Here is a 14,727-nt window from a genome sequence, read left to right as displayed (position 1 = left end):
GCTGAAAGAAATTGATGAAAATACCAAACTGTATACTCAAACATATTCAGCATTCTAAACAGTAATGTTTTTTCTTTTCTTCAAACAAAACACAGTGGAATAAAAACGAGTATTTCAAGAGTCTTGATGCAATGACAGGAGCAAGTATGGAAAATGAAAGTGTACTGGCAAGGTCACGAGGGAAAGCATGTATTCAGGAAAGAAAAGCTACAAAACCTGTCACAACCACATGACCATAAAACTGACAATAAAATTATTTTAAATGTCCACGTTCAGAAAATCTAGCAACCTCAAATTACAAACAGTGAGATGTACTGTCCAACACTGCACAATTACTTGAAAGTGTAAATATTTTCCACATCTGATTTCTGGTAGGTCACTGTCTAGGGAACCTAAGTACACATTACAATCTATAACTGTAGAACTGATCTCACTTTATACTCACATGCTAATCGTTCTTTTAATTGGGGTGTTGGAGCCAAATCAATGGTGCTTTTGTTGTGACAGTTCAACAGTGTTGGGTCAGCACCATAACTTAACAAAAGAGAGCATACTTCCACCCTGTTCTTAGAAGCTGCTTCATGCAGAGGAGTGAATTGCCATAGATCCATTGCATTCACACATGCTCCATGCTTGAAAGGGAAAGGAGTAAAAAAGATACAATATCAAAACCAGGTCATTAGAAAAAAGACTTCTGTCATTAGTTTCAACGCAGTAGACTATTAAAATGAAAATCAATGCTTGTATGCAAACTGTATCCAACACATTCCTCAAACATTCATTTTCAATACAACACAACATTTCAGCACACTGCAGTTTTTAATCCTCTAGTGTCTCACAGGTACATTCAAAAAAGCCAAAGGCAGGCTAGTCTCTTCAGGCTTTCTCCAGCATCTCTAAAAAGACAATAGCTCTGCTACAGGTCAAACAGGAGAAAGAGCCTAGTTCATATACTGCAAATCACCTTTGAACACACTCCTGTTTCTTGTTGCTCTAGAAAAAGTCTAGAGCGAACTGTTGCACTAAGATAAGTAAGTGTTCTGTGAATTCCCCCCAAGATATGAATGCCAAGATATCTAGGAGACAGGCACTCAAAGTTGACTTCAAAACATTTAAGAACGAGGTTCTGCAAGAAATACTCTTGGATGATTAATATCTGTTTAATTTTTCTCCAGTAACATTACGTATACGCCTTGAGTTCTATAAGCAAGTCTGATAGGACATGCTCTTTCCCTTTGCTCCTGTTAAAGCTGTAGTGCTTTGCAAAAAGTAATTCAAGATTCCCTGGAGCAGAAATCTCAACAGGGAATACAACACAACCTTAACAGTTAAGACACGCAGTGGCGTCTAGGCAAGAGGATTTTTTATTGTCTAGTACCACAATTGTAAAGATTCACTTTACAATGGGCCTCTGATGTAAAAAAAAAGAAAAAAAAGAAAAAATCTTGTCTATTTATACTTACTACAATATATGCTTATTTTAGTATTTTATTTTTTTTTTCCCCACTTAATTTTTGCTAAACAAATAGAAAAGAGACATGGAATTAGTGGGGACTGAGACCTACAGGACAGAACAACAACAGCTATGCCCTGAGCATCCAAACATCTAGAGTTATCTAAGAGAATACACCCAGCTGTTATAATGATCGTGATTTGCTGTAGGAGCTGAGAATGGGCACAGTTCAAAAGTCCATTGGTGGACAACACAGATTTTTGCAGGCCACATCTTCAAGCCACTAGTTTAACGTGCATCATACTTTTCTTCAACATTAACGTAATCCAGATAAGCCACTCCGGTTGTGAGAGTTCACTTACATTAGGAAAACTGACATATTTTTCTTTCTTTGGGGTGAAGGCTACAATTCAGGTCCAGAACTAACATTCTAAAGTTCATTCCCTCAAAAGACCCATTACTCTTTAATTTTAAAACATTTATGATCTTTACTAGTATTCTTCTCAAGAACCTCCTAATACGCTGTCTTCTGAAGTATTTTTTCTACTGTCAAACTCAATATTACTCAAGTTTTGGTGGGTTTTTTTGAGCGTTTTTTTCGTTTTGTTTTGGGTGAGGGTGGGAAGATTGACGCAAGAAGTACTTACTTGGTGGTACAAAAACATTCAACTTCAGAGCAGAGAAAGTTAAAAACAGAAAGCACATTTATAAGGAAAAAGCTTCCTTGCAAGCAGAAGATTCTGTAGCTCCAGATTAACAATCACTAACTAACACGTAAAGCATAAGCAATCTACCATTCTTTAAGCTTAGTAAATCTAAATTAAAAAAAATGCAACTTGCATTAGTCTATTATAAATTGTTCTTATTTAATAATATGCAATTTAACCTCTTCAAAGACCAACCTTTACTAGAAGCTCTGTTACTTCATAATGACCATAGGAACAGGCATTGTGAAGTGGCACCAAATCTCTGTATAGGAGAGAAAGTGGGAGGGTGATTTTCTTAATGTGCATATTTCAGTTCCAAATGTATCTATATTGCATTTATATTGCACCTTGAACACTTTACAAAAATAGTATCAACCATGTTCAAATGAAGTTGAGGGGAAACAAGAAGGCGGAGAAGAACACAGAAAATTCTGACAGCATTTTTCAGAATAATAAATGTTTAGAATAATCAGAAGGTGAAAAATTTTAATTGTACTGTCTTACTGCAAATGAAATGGTTCTGCTCAAGACTCAGAACTCTAAGCAAGAAGAGCTATCTGCAGGGGATTTTCAGGAGTCATGGTAATTATTTCCTTTTTCACAATAACATTGCTGTAAGATTATCTTCTCCCTTGGAAACTAAAGGAGTATTACTGGCTAATGTTCAAGTAACTGCACAATATTGTACGGTAACAGCAGAGCTAGAGACATTTTAAAGCCAGCTTCACACTCTCTCAAACCCAGTGGGGTCTTCGGAGCAAGCGAGAAATTGCCCAAAGTGAATTTTTTCACTCTGGGCTAGTAAGGAAGAAATGACAAGTGTGAATTCCAACACCACCAGGACAATTAAAGCTGTCTGATCAGGCAGCTATTTATGTAGATGTTAAGTGATCCTAGGAAAAAGAAGGAATAAGAGCTTGCTTTCCATAATCTTTAACATACATAAATACAGATCTGAAAAACAGGGTTTTCATTATATTTTATGTAACTAAATAAACCTAGCATGCCTATATTTCACAACACTTCCTGACGTGACAACCAGAAGCTTGAAAATGCAGTCCAAATAAAAACTGGGAAACAAATCTTCAATTTTTATCACATTATTTGCAAAAAGAAGCACAGAAACTTAAAAGTAGAAAGAAAATTAAGATTGATTCAATCGTCAAAATATTTGCTGACTTCACAGTGGTGTATGAATGTATTTTATTAAACAAAAGATAATAATTTGCCTCGTGATACCTAAAAGGCAACATGTTCTATGGTCAGCTCAATTTGGATTCTACTGAATCACAAGTCTTAAGCCCATACACTTTGCATTTTTGTCACAAGAGAAAGGTTAAAGATAGCATAACGGTCTCAAGTTAGAAATTCTTCATGGTTAAAATAGTATTGCTATTCTTTACTTCATCTTAATTTTTAACAAATTCCGTTTATTCTGAACACAGGAAAAAGTGAACCTACCCTTTATCTTTAGCATGTACGTCAGCCCCATGTTGCAGTAAGAGCTGTACTATTTTTACACGGTTATACCCAGCTGCTAAATGTAAAGGAGTAGACTGAAATGACAGAAACAGAAGTAATCAGTAACACAAAATCAAGGGTCGATTTTATATTTATTTTTTTCAAAACTTGTTAACAGTACTAATTACCGAAGTCTTTAAAATACTTGCAACATTAAAAAACAGAGTGCTTGAATCAGACATTTGATAACTATGTTCACTGTTTACTGACTATCGCAGTCATCATAAACACAAATCCTGGATTTACTCCATCAATAATACATTTTGGCAATGAAGACCCGTTTTAAAGATTTTTGAGTCCTGCAGTCCATTTTTGTCTTTTAGCCTACCATAATTACGAATACTTTGCTGGGACAAACTATGTCCCTTGTGAAAGGGGAAATAACATGGCAATTAGAAACGACAACTGCTAAATTATAACGGGGTCTCCCTGCCAATCAATAGATTAAGTTTAGAAATTCTCAACAGAGATTGTTATCCACATCTTTGAGTGTAGTAAGTCAGTGGAGTGTGAGGGAAATTTAAACTTCTCTTCTAAAAATTCTCAGCTTCCACAGAGCCCTCGGGTAACTGCTCTACGATCTTTCCTAGTAGACCCACCCAAGCATACCCATCAGCAGCACCAAGGGAAGAGCTACATATTAACGAAAGGAAATCTTATCCTCTTCCTTTACAAACCAGCAGCTGAACTGGGTTTGTACAGTTCCTAGAGGATGAGTCTCCTAACTAGAAGATGAGAAAATAGACATGCATAGGCATTTTGGAGATCCCAATATCTCACCACAAAGCCTTAAATAGGGCAACTCATTCGAACAAAACTTAAGTGAATGAGTATGCATACTTAATGAGAATGAGGATGCCAAAAATTGATACTCGATAATCTGAACTTTCAGTAGGCTACGGGCAGAAGACTATCAGGATTTTTTAGAATGGAGATTTTGAACATTTTTCACGTAGTTCTCTATCAACGCTTATAGCGATGAACAGCTTGCTCCTGAAACAGCAGCAATACCTTGCCTAGGGTATACGGCAAACGAGGGGCCTGTGCGTAGCTCTTTGTGATAGCAAGAAGAATCTATGAAAAGGCCTCCCTTTTTTATCATTGCAGATATGAAGGTCAAGCAGTAGTTCCAATTAAAACGGTGTTTGTTAATTGCTCCTAGATGGAAATACCTACACAATCCTTTTAAGGTTAAAAAACAAACAAAAAATTAGCTGGCTGCTAGAGAGGTACAATCTTATTTTCCCATATATATTAAAGAAAATAGATAGATCCTATGTTTAACATTCTTAAAATCTGGTCAAACACCGTGAAACATGTAAGAGTGAACTAATTTTAAATCAAATTTTAAACAAAAATACCTTTCTGCCATCACTTGCATGACAGTTAACATTTAACGGTGTAAGAAGAGACATCATCTTTTCTTCATTTCCACTCCTGAAAAACAAGATACGAAATGGGAAAAATATTTTTATTCCAGTTTTTAGAGCCTTATTATGTTTTTATATTTTTCCTTGCTATAACGGTTAGTAAATCTGTTCTGCAGTAATACATTCACTTCTGTATTGTCAGCATTAAAGGGAAAGCAAAAATACATTTATGTTACTATTTTTGTAGCTTTATTCACAGATAACAGCCAAAGCTTAGCACCTAGGTGAAATGCCAGCTCAAAAGACAATACGTATATTCATTACATACAATTCTGAAAATATAAGTAAATTTCAAATAACTTCCAAACATGCATACCTCGCACTTTCTAAGAGTTCATCTTTCTTGTATTCACCTGGAAGACAAAAGGGAGATTCTTTAATTGTTAAATAAAAATCTATATACGTGAAGTTCACAACTTCTCCTCCTCTTCCAAAGTTTTAGAGAACATAAGTGCTAAAAATTTGACAGCCCATTACTGACCTAGGACAACAAACTATTTATCCAGAACACATCCCATGACTAAGATAAAGGCTATATGGGATTTTCTACACAGAATTATAAAACAGAGAAAAGTTAAAGTAGCATCAGGAGGACAAAACCCAAAATACTGTCTTACATTCGTTTGACTGTTATTAGTCATAACGTAATCTAAGGATTATCACTTACCAGTCAGCACTGCTTTTGCAGATGGGTCTGCTAAATCCAAAGCTGTTCTTCCATCTGTGTTCCGGATGGTTGGTTCAGCACCATGCTGCAGCAGTACTACAAAATGCCAAAGTTTCCCATAAGAAAACAATTCTATAAGACAAGGCTTCTGTGACGTATCATTACTGTAAGCCACAAGCAACACAAGAAACATCCAGTTACCAATCCTAACTTCCCCTCTCAAATTTTTAATGTCAGAATTCCTTACTGTCATCTGTGAACAGTTTAACTAGTGAAACATGCCCAGACACATTTTATGAGAAAAAAGCAGAGCAGAAATGGAACAATTACAGACGGGCAGAAGGCGATCTCAGTTGAAAGACTGTGACTGACACACCACAAAAACCAGTAGCTACTTCACATCAGCTCCAGAGCATGCTGCCTCAAATCCACAAGTGACTATGCCCTACGTATGAATCAGTAGCAGGCCATGCATCTTGCACACATATTGAGGCCAAACACGCAATGTTATATATAAAACTCTCCAGATGTGCTCCTTAATAAAGTAAATGAGAGCAAACCACACAATCAAAAAATTAGTTTCTTGACCACATATCTAATTTTCTACCTCTTCCTAACTCTTAAGAACTGTGTCGGCAAAACAAGTAGTCAACATGGTTGAAGTTTAGCTCCTATCCTTAATGAATTTAACATGGCTGCTACACAGAGAGACAGAAAGGATTCATTATTACAACCAGTTTTGCTCTTTACACTGTGCTGTGAGCTTACACACAGGCAGTGTAAGAGTCTAGGCTGAAGCAGGTTAAGAACCTAGCTCTATCATGTCACTCTAAAGTTCTTTCCTCATAATGTCAATGTGAACTTGGCAATAATCAAAAACAGATCTAAAAACTTGTTTCTTATAAAACTGGCATATGAATTTAAGTTTATGAAAGATTTTTAGTTTTAATCCTTATACCAGCCATAGCTTCATAGAGTAAAAATGGTTCTTGATTTTTCATAGTGAAAAGAAATGAGTCAGTCACAGGAAGAGTGGGAGAAAATTACCAATGCAGACATCTGTCTTGCCCTTAATGGCAGCTTCATGAAGGGGAGTGTAATTCCAGTTATCCCGAGCATTAGGATCTGCACCATGTCGCAAAAGAAGATTGACAACTTCAGCATGACCAAAGGAGCAGGCATTGTGAAGAGGAATAAGGCCTCCATCATCTCGCGCATGGACATTGGCACCACTTTGAAGTAAATATTCAACTACATCCTTCCGACCAAAACCTGCAAGAGGTAAAGGGAAGAAAGGTGTCAGGGTGCAACAGGAGAATACCCTGTCCCACATATACAGATTAAAACAACAAACTTAACAGTAACCACTCTAAGTAACAATCACAACTGGCATTCTTTACTAAAGGAGCATTTACACACTAAGGCTATTTTTGAAACCCCTAAAATTAGATTAAAATCAGTAGAAAAATAATATTCAAGATTACTGCAACAATGAATATCTTAATAGTGCTTCCATGAGTCAACAGCTTCTTGAAAACATAACAAAAAGAAGAAAACACTGATAACAAAACCTCCTTTTTAGTCATTTTATATGACTACTAAATCAAACAATATTTTGTATGATGCTCTGCCAACCCACAGCCAGTCTGTGAATGGACCAATAGATGAGACCCGGGAGCAGTAAGGATGAAACTGGCTACAAGCCAATGCATATACAATTCATATTCTAAGCTTTTAAAAAAAGATTCATATAACATGAGAAGTATTTTATGGAAACACACCACTTGTTTTAAAAAAAAACAAAAAAAAAAACAAGCAAGCAGCACCGCTTTCAGGTTAAAATTAGAAGCATGGCTATTTGCTTTCTACAGAATAATTAACGCAATATGCACACAGTTTCCATCTTTGAAATGATCACTTAAGAAAACCCTTAGGGACATAAGAAGTTTATCTGAGACCATTCTCTATTGAAGAAATTTATTATGAGAGCATGAACAACCATAATTTAAAGATATTCAAAATGTCTATCTTCAGTGATGCCTAAAACAATTATAAAAATTTGATCATGACTGAAGCACAAAAATGTTCTTATACTTTCTGAGGCACTTTTTTTATAAACCTGTCACTGAAGTTAGTAGACAGCAAAAAAATATGCCCATTCGTACACTTGGAGCTAGGAACATATAATAAATAAGGTAATTGTTCTTATAAGCCAATTCTATAGCTACTGTTGTTTAATTTCAGCTGTATCTTGCACATTTTTATAAGAGCAAATAAACGAGGACATCAAACTGTATATATGTTGTCTCTAATATTTTCGCAAGAGGACAAAATGACTTAGGACTTCTGCTGGTAGCCGTCATGCCCATCTGGTTACATTCCAAAGGCCACTGCCTACAGAAATCTCTCAAAAGTGCCATGAAGGTCTCTTTGGGTCTCAGGGATTATTAGGGCAGGTAAGAGCCATATTTTGGTATTTATCAGACTTGTGCCAAGTACCTTCTGGGAGATAACCCACGTGTGCAGGACTTGGCCTTCCTTACTTTAAATAGAATCATAGAATTGTTGAGGTTGGAAGGGACCTTTAAGATCATCAAGTCCAACCATTAACCTACCCTGACAAAAGCCACTTCTAAACCATGTCCCTAAGTGCCCCATTTACCCTTTTTTTAAACACCTCCAGGGATGGTGAATCCACCACCTCCCTGGGCAGCCTATTCCAATGTTTAATAACCCTTTCAGTGAAAAAGTGTTTCCTAATATCCAATCTAAACCTCTCTGAGTTGCAAACCATACTCCTGAAGAGATCAAGAACTGGGTGGCGATCAAGTCTTGATTCAGACCGAATCATCACACAGTTGCCAACACCAGTGATACTCAGATTGTAGCAAATTTAATCCATGGAATGTAAGCAGGTGTAAGTCCCTGCAACCATAACCTGTAAACGATGTTCATTCCTGATAACCACAGAGCATTCCACAACAAAGTCACAGAAGCATATGAGAAGTGTCAGCATTTTAGTTACAACTGAACATTTTAGTTTAGTTGCAACTCAACTTTTTCATAGCGTGTTCTTCACTGAACCTGATCATTCAGTAAATCCTTCTCCCAGACTGACAGCAACTGATATCCTGGAGCAAGAAGCACTTCTGCCTTCACTATTCAGAGCTCCAAAAACCAAACATTGCCATTATTAAGCAATTTCGGGATCCGACTTGCTGAGAGGAGATCTTGTATACAAGCTGTACAAGTCAAAGCCAGGAAATGTATTCAGAAAAGCCTTTGTTAAATTCTGTCTTTCCTCCCACATTCCCCACAGATTTCTGATTATTATAAAAATAATTTTATGTGGAAAATTTTTAATCCCAGAATGAACTCCAAGGCATTTTCAAGTAACAGTGAAAAGATTATACTGGCAATGTGCTCCAATTCTCCAAAATACATTACTAATAATACAAATCTTAGCTTGCTAGCACCTTGACTTCGCTAGAACCACGTACTGTACAGTAAATTTGCTTTCAAGTCTCCACATTACAGCTACCCACCTTATAATTAACAGAAGGCACCTTGCCTGCCCTAACAGAGAACGGGAGCTCAGCACACTTGAGGTGAGAACTGGATCAGACCTACGGTCCACGCAAAAACAATTTATCTGCACAGGCACAGCAAGCCATATTCACTGCACATGCATGCATATTTCTGGTGCCAAAAATACCAGTACCTACACAGCATGTAGCCATGCAGCCATATTGTCTATATAGTAAATTATATGCAGCCTATTTCTCATTCTTAAATAAATTCCACTTCCATAACTAGATATTATAAATATTGTTATTTTTCTTAAATATGCCCTCCTGAGTTTTTCTTACATCGTCAAAATTTCAAAAAATTCTGTTTCTAGTTTGAATGTATACTGGAAATTTGCTGAATTCTTCGAGGATCTACTCGGATAAGACCTTTTAGAAGTGACAGAGTCCTGCAAGCACATCACCAAAGCTGTTATTTGATGACAGACTGCTTGGTGTCATCTTCTTTCAGTACCAAAAAAATGTTTTCTGGAACTGCTTTAGTTATGTTTGAAAAGCCTCCGATCAAATTCTCTGTCCAGAAGTTACATGTCTGGCAGCTAAACATCACTCATTCCTGTCCCTCAAAGCTTTGATGTATAGCCATGTTTTTGAATGTAAACTGCCAACCTTAGCAGGAATCAATACCATAACTGAAAATCAGCTATAGTAAACCTCATTATAGGCATAAAGAATTCACCTGGATACCTTCTATTTAGTACGTAGGTTCAATCAGATACAGTTCATGAGCAACCCATAGCTTCTCTCTGCACAAAGCCTGCATCCATTCAGAAAACACCCTAAGTAGAGCAACACCCCTAAACTACCTGTAGTTATCTGGATGTTGAGATGGCCTCGTTTGCATCACACCAATTTTTGTAACTTCTCTTCAGCACTGAGTGCACAGCAGGGATTCCTTACTTCCTTGTGGAAGCATCTGTACAAGAGGGCACCATATATGGAAAGAGGAAGTATTTTCTCATTATTTTCTAAAGAATGTATGTGTACAGAGGAGATAGCCAAACTCTGTATGATGGTCTCTCCCTCCTCTGTCATTTTCAGCTGACACAGGGGAGGGAGCCACTACCTACTGTAACAGTTCCTCTTTGCCATTAGTCCACTGCTGCAAAAACAATTTCAACACTTAAAAAACCCTCCTCGTTGTAATTTTTAAGGGGTAGTGTTTCTTTTTGGCTCTTGAGCTTCTCTCAAAACACCAACTGAATGGTATTAGAACTTGCAATTGTGCAAGGTAACCATCTCATCATCATGAACACTATTTCTTCTTGCAAAGCAGAAGTGCTACTCAGGGCCTTCAGCTGACATTTTTCCACCATCTATGACAGCTGAGTAGCTTGCTGCACTCGCTCCCCGAAAAGTTACAAACTTTTCCCAGACAAATCCTGAATATTAATCACAACAGAAACTTGTAACTGTATATAATTTTAAAAAAATATTTATTTAATTTACAGCCACTGTCGTGTCATAATTGACATTCACCTAATTTTGACAGGATGAAAAGCTAATAGAAACACCTCAGCTCCAAATTTTCTACCCTGCCCCAGGTGTTCACTTTTCTCGATGAATTTTAGTTTGCAGAAAGGGCATTTTGTTTCCTGCTAAGTCCCTAAAACCTTGTGATACTTTTGGATTTGACATGCACTGTGATGAAGAGGCCTGAGCTGAGGAAGCATATGCAGCTTAGCACTGAGCCCATTATGTTGAGAAGGGTGGTGAGCTCTTGACTTAAGCATCAATACAACTTGTCTGCAACACACACAGTTGTGTACTACAAAATCCAAAGAGCAACGTTCACCAAGATCCCAATGTGTGTTACTTCTAGTAACGACACATACCCAGGGAGAGCCTGCAGTGTTTTTTAAAATATATTTTAAAAGCCACATTTACAAAATGACACATGGAAAAGAGGAATTTGTTTTATTTCTTTAAAATGCTAGGTAAGATCTGGAAAAAGACTTAAATGGTAGAACCCAAGTTCAGGTCCCAGAATGCCACTAAAAAAAGCAAAAAGGGCAACATAAAACCTGTCTTCATATTTCAGCTCCACCTCTTCCATAAAACAAGTCTTGAAACTGAGTGAAACTAGTCCGAGAAGTTTCGTAATGTATTTTCTAAGAATACACACCTAGGCTAAACAAAGCAAGAATACAGTGGACTTTTGCTTTTACTTCCTGGAATGTAACTCCTTTAGAGACAGAAGACAAAAGAAGCTAGTGTTACTCCAACTGTAAATAATGACGGAAAAGCAAAACAAAACAAAAACAATAACCCCCAAATCCAGGAATTACTTATGTCCATCTTTCACACTGAGTCTACTGCAGGTATGCTGACAAAAGCGGAGTTCTACCTGAAGCAGTGGCAGAGCGTTAAATCAAGAAATTATACGAATATTTTATGTCACATGTTAACCAGAAACTTTTGGCATCTCCTTGTGAAAGGTGCAATTAATTTTTCTCTATCACGTCTGAAGCAGATATAAGCATGGCTATGGCCTCTCCCATACCTATTTATCATTAGAAGTCTAACAAGTATGTGAACTTATTGCTATGCTTTTTTGAAATAAAAAGCTTTCTATAGATCTGGAGTTCCATTTTTTAAAGTCAAGATAGATCGATCCTGTCCAGAAAGATAAACTAGATCACTGTATTCCACGAGGAGCTCCTTAGGCATAAAAAGAAAACGAAGAAACAAAACCCCCAAACCCCCTCGCTTCTCCAAAATGCTGTAATACATACTCATTTTTTTTAGAAGTCCAGAGTTTATTAGTGAACACGCAGGACTGCTGCACATAAAAAGATAGCTACAAAATTGTTTTCCTCTGACAGGAAACAGAAAGCCTCCTGGGCTCTCTTGTTGATCAAGTTTCTTAAAACTGTGAAATGCAGCTGTCCTGAAGAGGCTTTCAAGAACTTAGACCCGTTAAGTCTACTGAATGTGAGGAAAAGACACCTTAAATAAAAACCCTTTCAAAAACAATTCAGTGAAGAAACAAATGTCTTTATTACTATCCATGTTTTTTCAGATGAAAAGCAGGTACTGTCTTCTGCAGCTTGCCAGCCCTGGGGTCCTACACCTAATGCCACAATCAAATCAAAACAAACAACATGAAAACAACAGTCACAGTCAGGTCTTTGTCTGAAAAGGTGGGATAGAATCTTCTAGCCTGTTGCCAGCGAAAGCAGTTGTGCTGTGATGTCAGTTGTTTGCGTATTTAAGTCCCGAATTAACAAAGTCTATTTGTTAACGATAAGAATGCAAAAAGCTTAGAAACGGTGTTATCTGACAGACACCCTTCATGGGTAAAATTCTGAAAACGAGCAGGCCTGCTGACATCAATGGAAACGATACCTGGGACGTATGTCACCTGTCAGCGCACACATGTCACAACACGAACAGTCTAAACCTCGCTCCAGATGTCCTCAACGCCAGCTAAGGTTTATTTTATTTTATTTTAAAAATTAACAGGACGCCACCTGTAGCGCTCGGGACAGCTGATCAGCCACGCCAGGGCGGGCGCTGCGCCTGGAGACGGCCGCAGCCCAGGGCCGGCTGCCGGACGCACACCGGCGCCGGCCGGTGCTTCCGCCTCCCCCCCTCGCCGCGCCCAGGCCCACCCTCTGCGGCGGGGCCTGGGGGGAACCGCGCACCCAGCGCTCCTCCCCGGCCCGGCCCAGGCCCAGCGCCGAGCGGGAGGCGGCGGTGCGCGGCCCGGCGGCGGGCCTGCCGCCTGGCGAGGCCACCTCCCGGGCTCCCCCTTCCCCGCAGAGGCGGTAGCGGCGGCCCGTACCTGCGGCGAAGTGCAGCGGGCTGGACTTCCTGCCTGCCGTGTCCCGGCTGTTCACGTTCTCGGGCCGCACCAGCCGCTTGACCCGCTCCACGTCCCCGTTCCTGCAGGCCTCAAAGAGCTCCCGGGCCGGCTCCGCCGCCGCGCCGCAGCCCGGCGCCTCGGCCAAGGCTGCCGCGCCGCCCGCGCACCGCCGCCCCGCCATGCCGGCCCGGGCCCGCCGCCGGCAGCCGAGCAGCCCCCGCCGCCGCCCCGCTCACAGGCCGCGGCCCTGCGCGGCAGCCCCCCTCCACACGCGCCGTTGGGCGGAGCGAGGGGACCGGCGCATCGCGGCGGAGGGATCCGGGCGGAGCGAATCCCAGCACCGCCGGACTCGCTCGCGCAGGCGCCCCTTGATCGGCTGGGGCGCGCACGCGCAGTGGGGACGGTGCCTCGGGGTTGGCGGGGGGTCGGGGCAGGCCCCGGCCCGGCTCCCGTGCGTCTGCTGCGGCCTCCGGGACGCTTCGAGCGTGGTCGGGGAGCTGACGGGGTCGCATTGCATTGCACTGCCCGGCCCTTGCCCCAGCAGCGGTGTTGCCGCTGCGCTCTGGGAGGCGCGGCCGGGGCCAGAGGTTGTCGCTGGGGCCTAGAGGCGGGGATGCGGGAGGTGTGCGTGAGCCGAGGGGGTCCCGGCCTAACGGCCAGTGCCACTACACGAAGCTCTTGTCGTGTCACGCTGCTGTCCTCCTTCGTCCCGCGCCCCGGGGGTGCCTTTACTGCTGCGTTAGAGAGCTGAAACTGGATTCTTGTTAATACAAAACAGTTTTTGAGTACGCTTTTCGCAAAGTTGGGGAGGAAGCAACATAGAAGATACTGCTCGCGTGGTTTGTCCTCAATGAGCCCCATTTTAGGGCAAGATTTGTAGGACAAAAACTCAAACGCAGAGCTAGCAATTTGTCCCAGAAGAATAGAAATGTCCCCTTCCTGCTTAACAGTAATTAAATGTAGATTAGGAGGTGACAAGTACTGAGGGATTATCTTTTTTTTTTGGCTGTAAAATATGTAAGACTGTTTTGGTGCTAATAACTTAATGATGCAGTCAAAATCCTTACACAGTTATTTACATACCAAAGTATCTTGCTCAAAATTAAGTGCATAATAGCTATGAAATGGAAATTATACAATATAAATTACGTAGTGTTCTTTATTAATCTCAGAAAACAGATACTAGAAAATAAGGTTGGTTGACTTTGCCAGTTCAAGGTTTTTGAAGAGAACAGGGAGTATCTCTTTCCCTCTTGTAAGCCTAACGAGTTGACAGGGAAGCCTGAGCTCACGTGGGACTAGCTACAGGATTCATTTGGTAATTTTGAAATGTATTTTTCCACTCATGCCATAATAAAACACTTACTTTGGACAAGGTAGTTGAATAGCTGGTCCAAAGGCAGGGAAGATAAGTGCCTCCAAACTGGATTGAACTTGCAGACTGTTATTATACTAGTAAATTAAATGGCCTAAGAACCAGGAAAGAGATGCAGCTGGTAATTTCCCCAGTTTAGTCACTTCCAGTTAAACATCCTTGTCTCTGAAACAAGGCAG

The 14,727-nt window shown here is 40.1% G+C and overlaps 1 protein-coding gene across 1 annotated transcript in view; it reads right to left on the bottom strand.

Annotated features, from left to right (window-relative positions):
- TNKS2 (tankyrase 2) overlaps positions 1 to 13,366 on the bottom strand; it is a 33,406-nt gene extending 20,040 nt beyond the window's left edge. Inside the window, exons 1-8 of the mRNA XM_054204924.1 lie at positions 13,153 to 13,366; positions 6,826 to 7,050; positions 5,779 to 5,874; positions 5,428 to 5,464; positions 5,043 to 5,118; positions 3,622 to 3,716; positions 2,356 to 2,422; positions 446 to 632 (exon numbers count right to left, since the gene is read on the bottom strand). Of these exons, the coding sequence (XP_054060899.1) occupies positions 446 to 632; positions 2,356 to 2,422; positions 3,622 to 3,716; positions 5,043 to 5,118; positions 5,428 to 5,464; positions 5,779 to 5,874; positions 6,826 to 7,050; positions 13,153 to 13,354 (985 nt within the window). The 5' untranslated portion in view covers positions 13,355 to 13,366. The remainder of the gene's footprint in view (positions 1 to 445; positions 633 to 2,355; positions 2,423 to 3,621; positions 3,717 to 5,042; positions 5,119 to 5,427; positions 5,465 to 5,778; positions 5,875 to 6,825; positions 7,051 to 13,152) is intronic.
- Between the last annotated feature and the right edge of the window lie 1,361 nt (positions 13,367 to 14,727).

This window comes from Rissa tridactyla, chromosome 6 (assembly GCF_028500815.1).
Source record: "Rissa tridactyla isolate bRisTri1 chromosome 6, bRisTri1.patW.cur.20221130, whole genome shotgun sequence".
Taxonomy (NCBI): Eukaryota; Metazoa; Chordata; class Aves; order Charadriiformes; family Laridae; genus Rissa; species Rissa tridactyla.
This window is presented reverse-complemented; position numbering and strand designations above follow the sequence as displayed.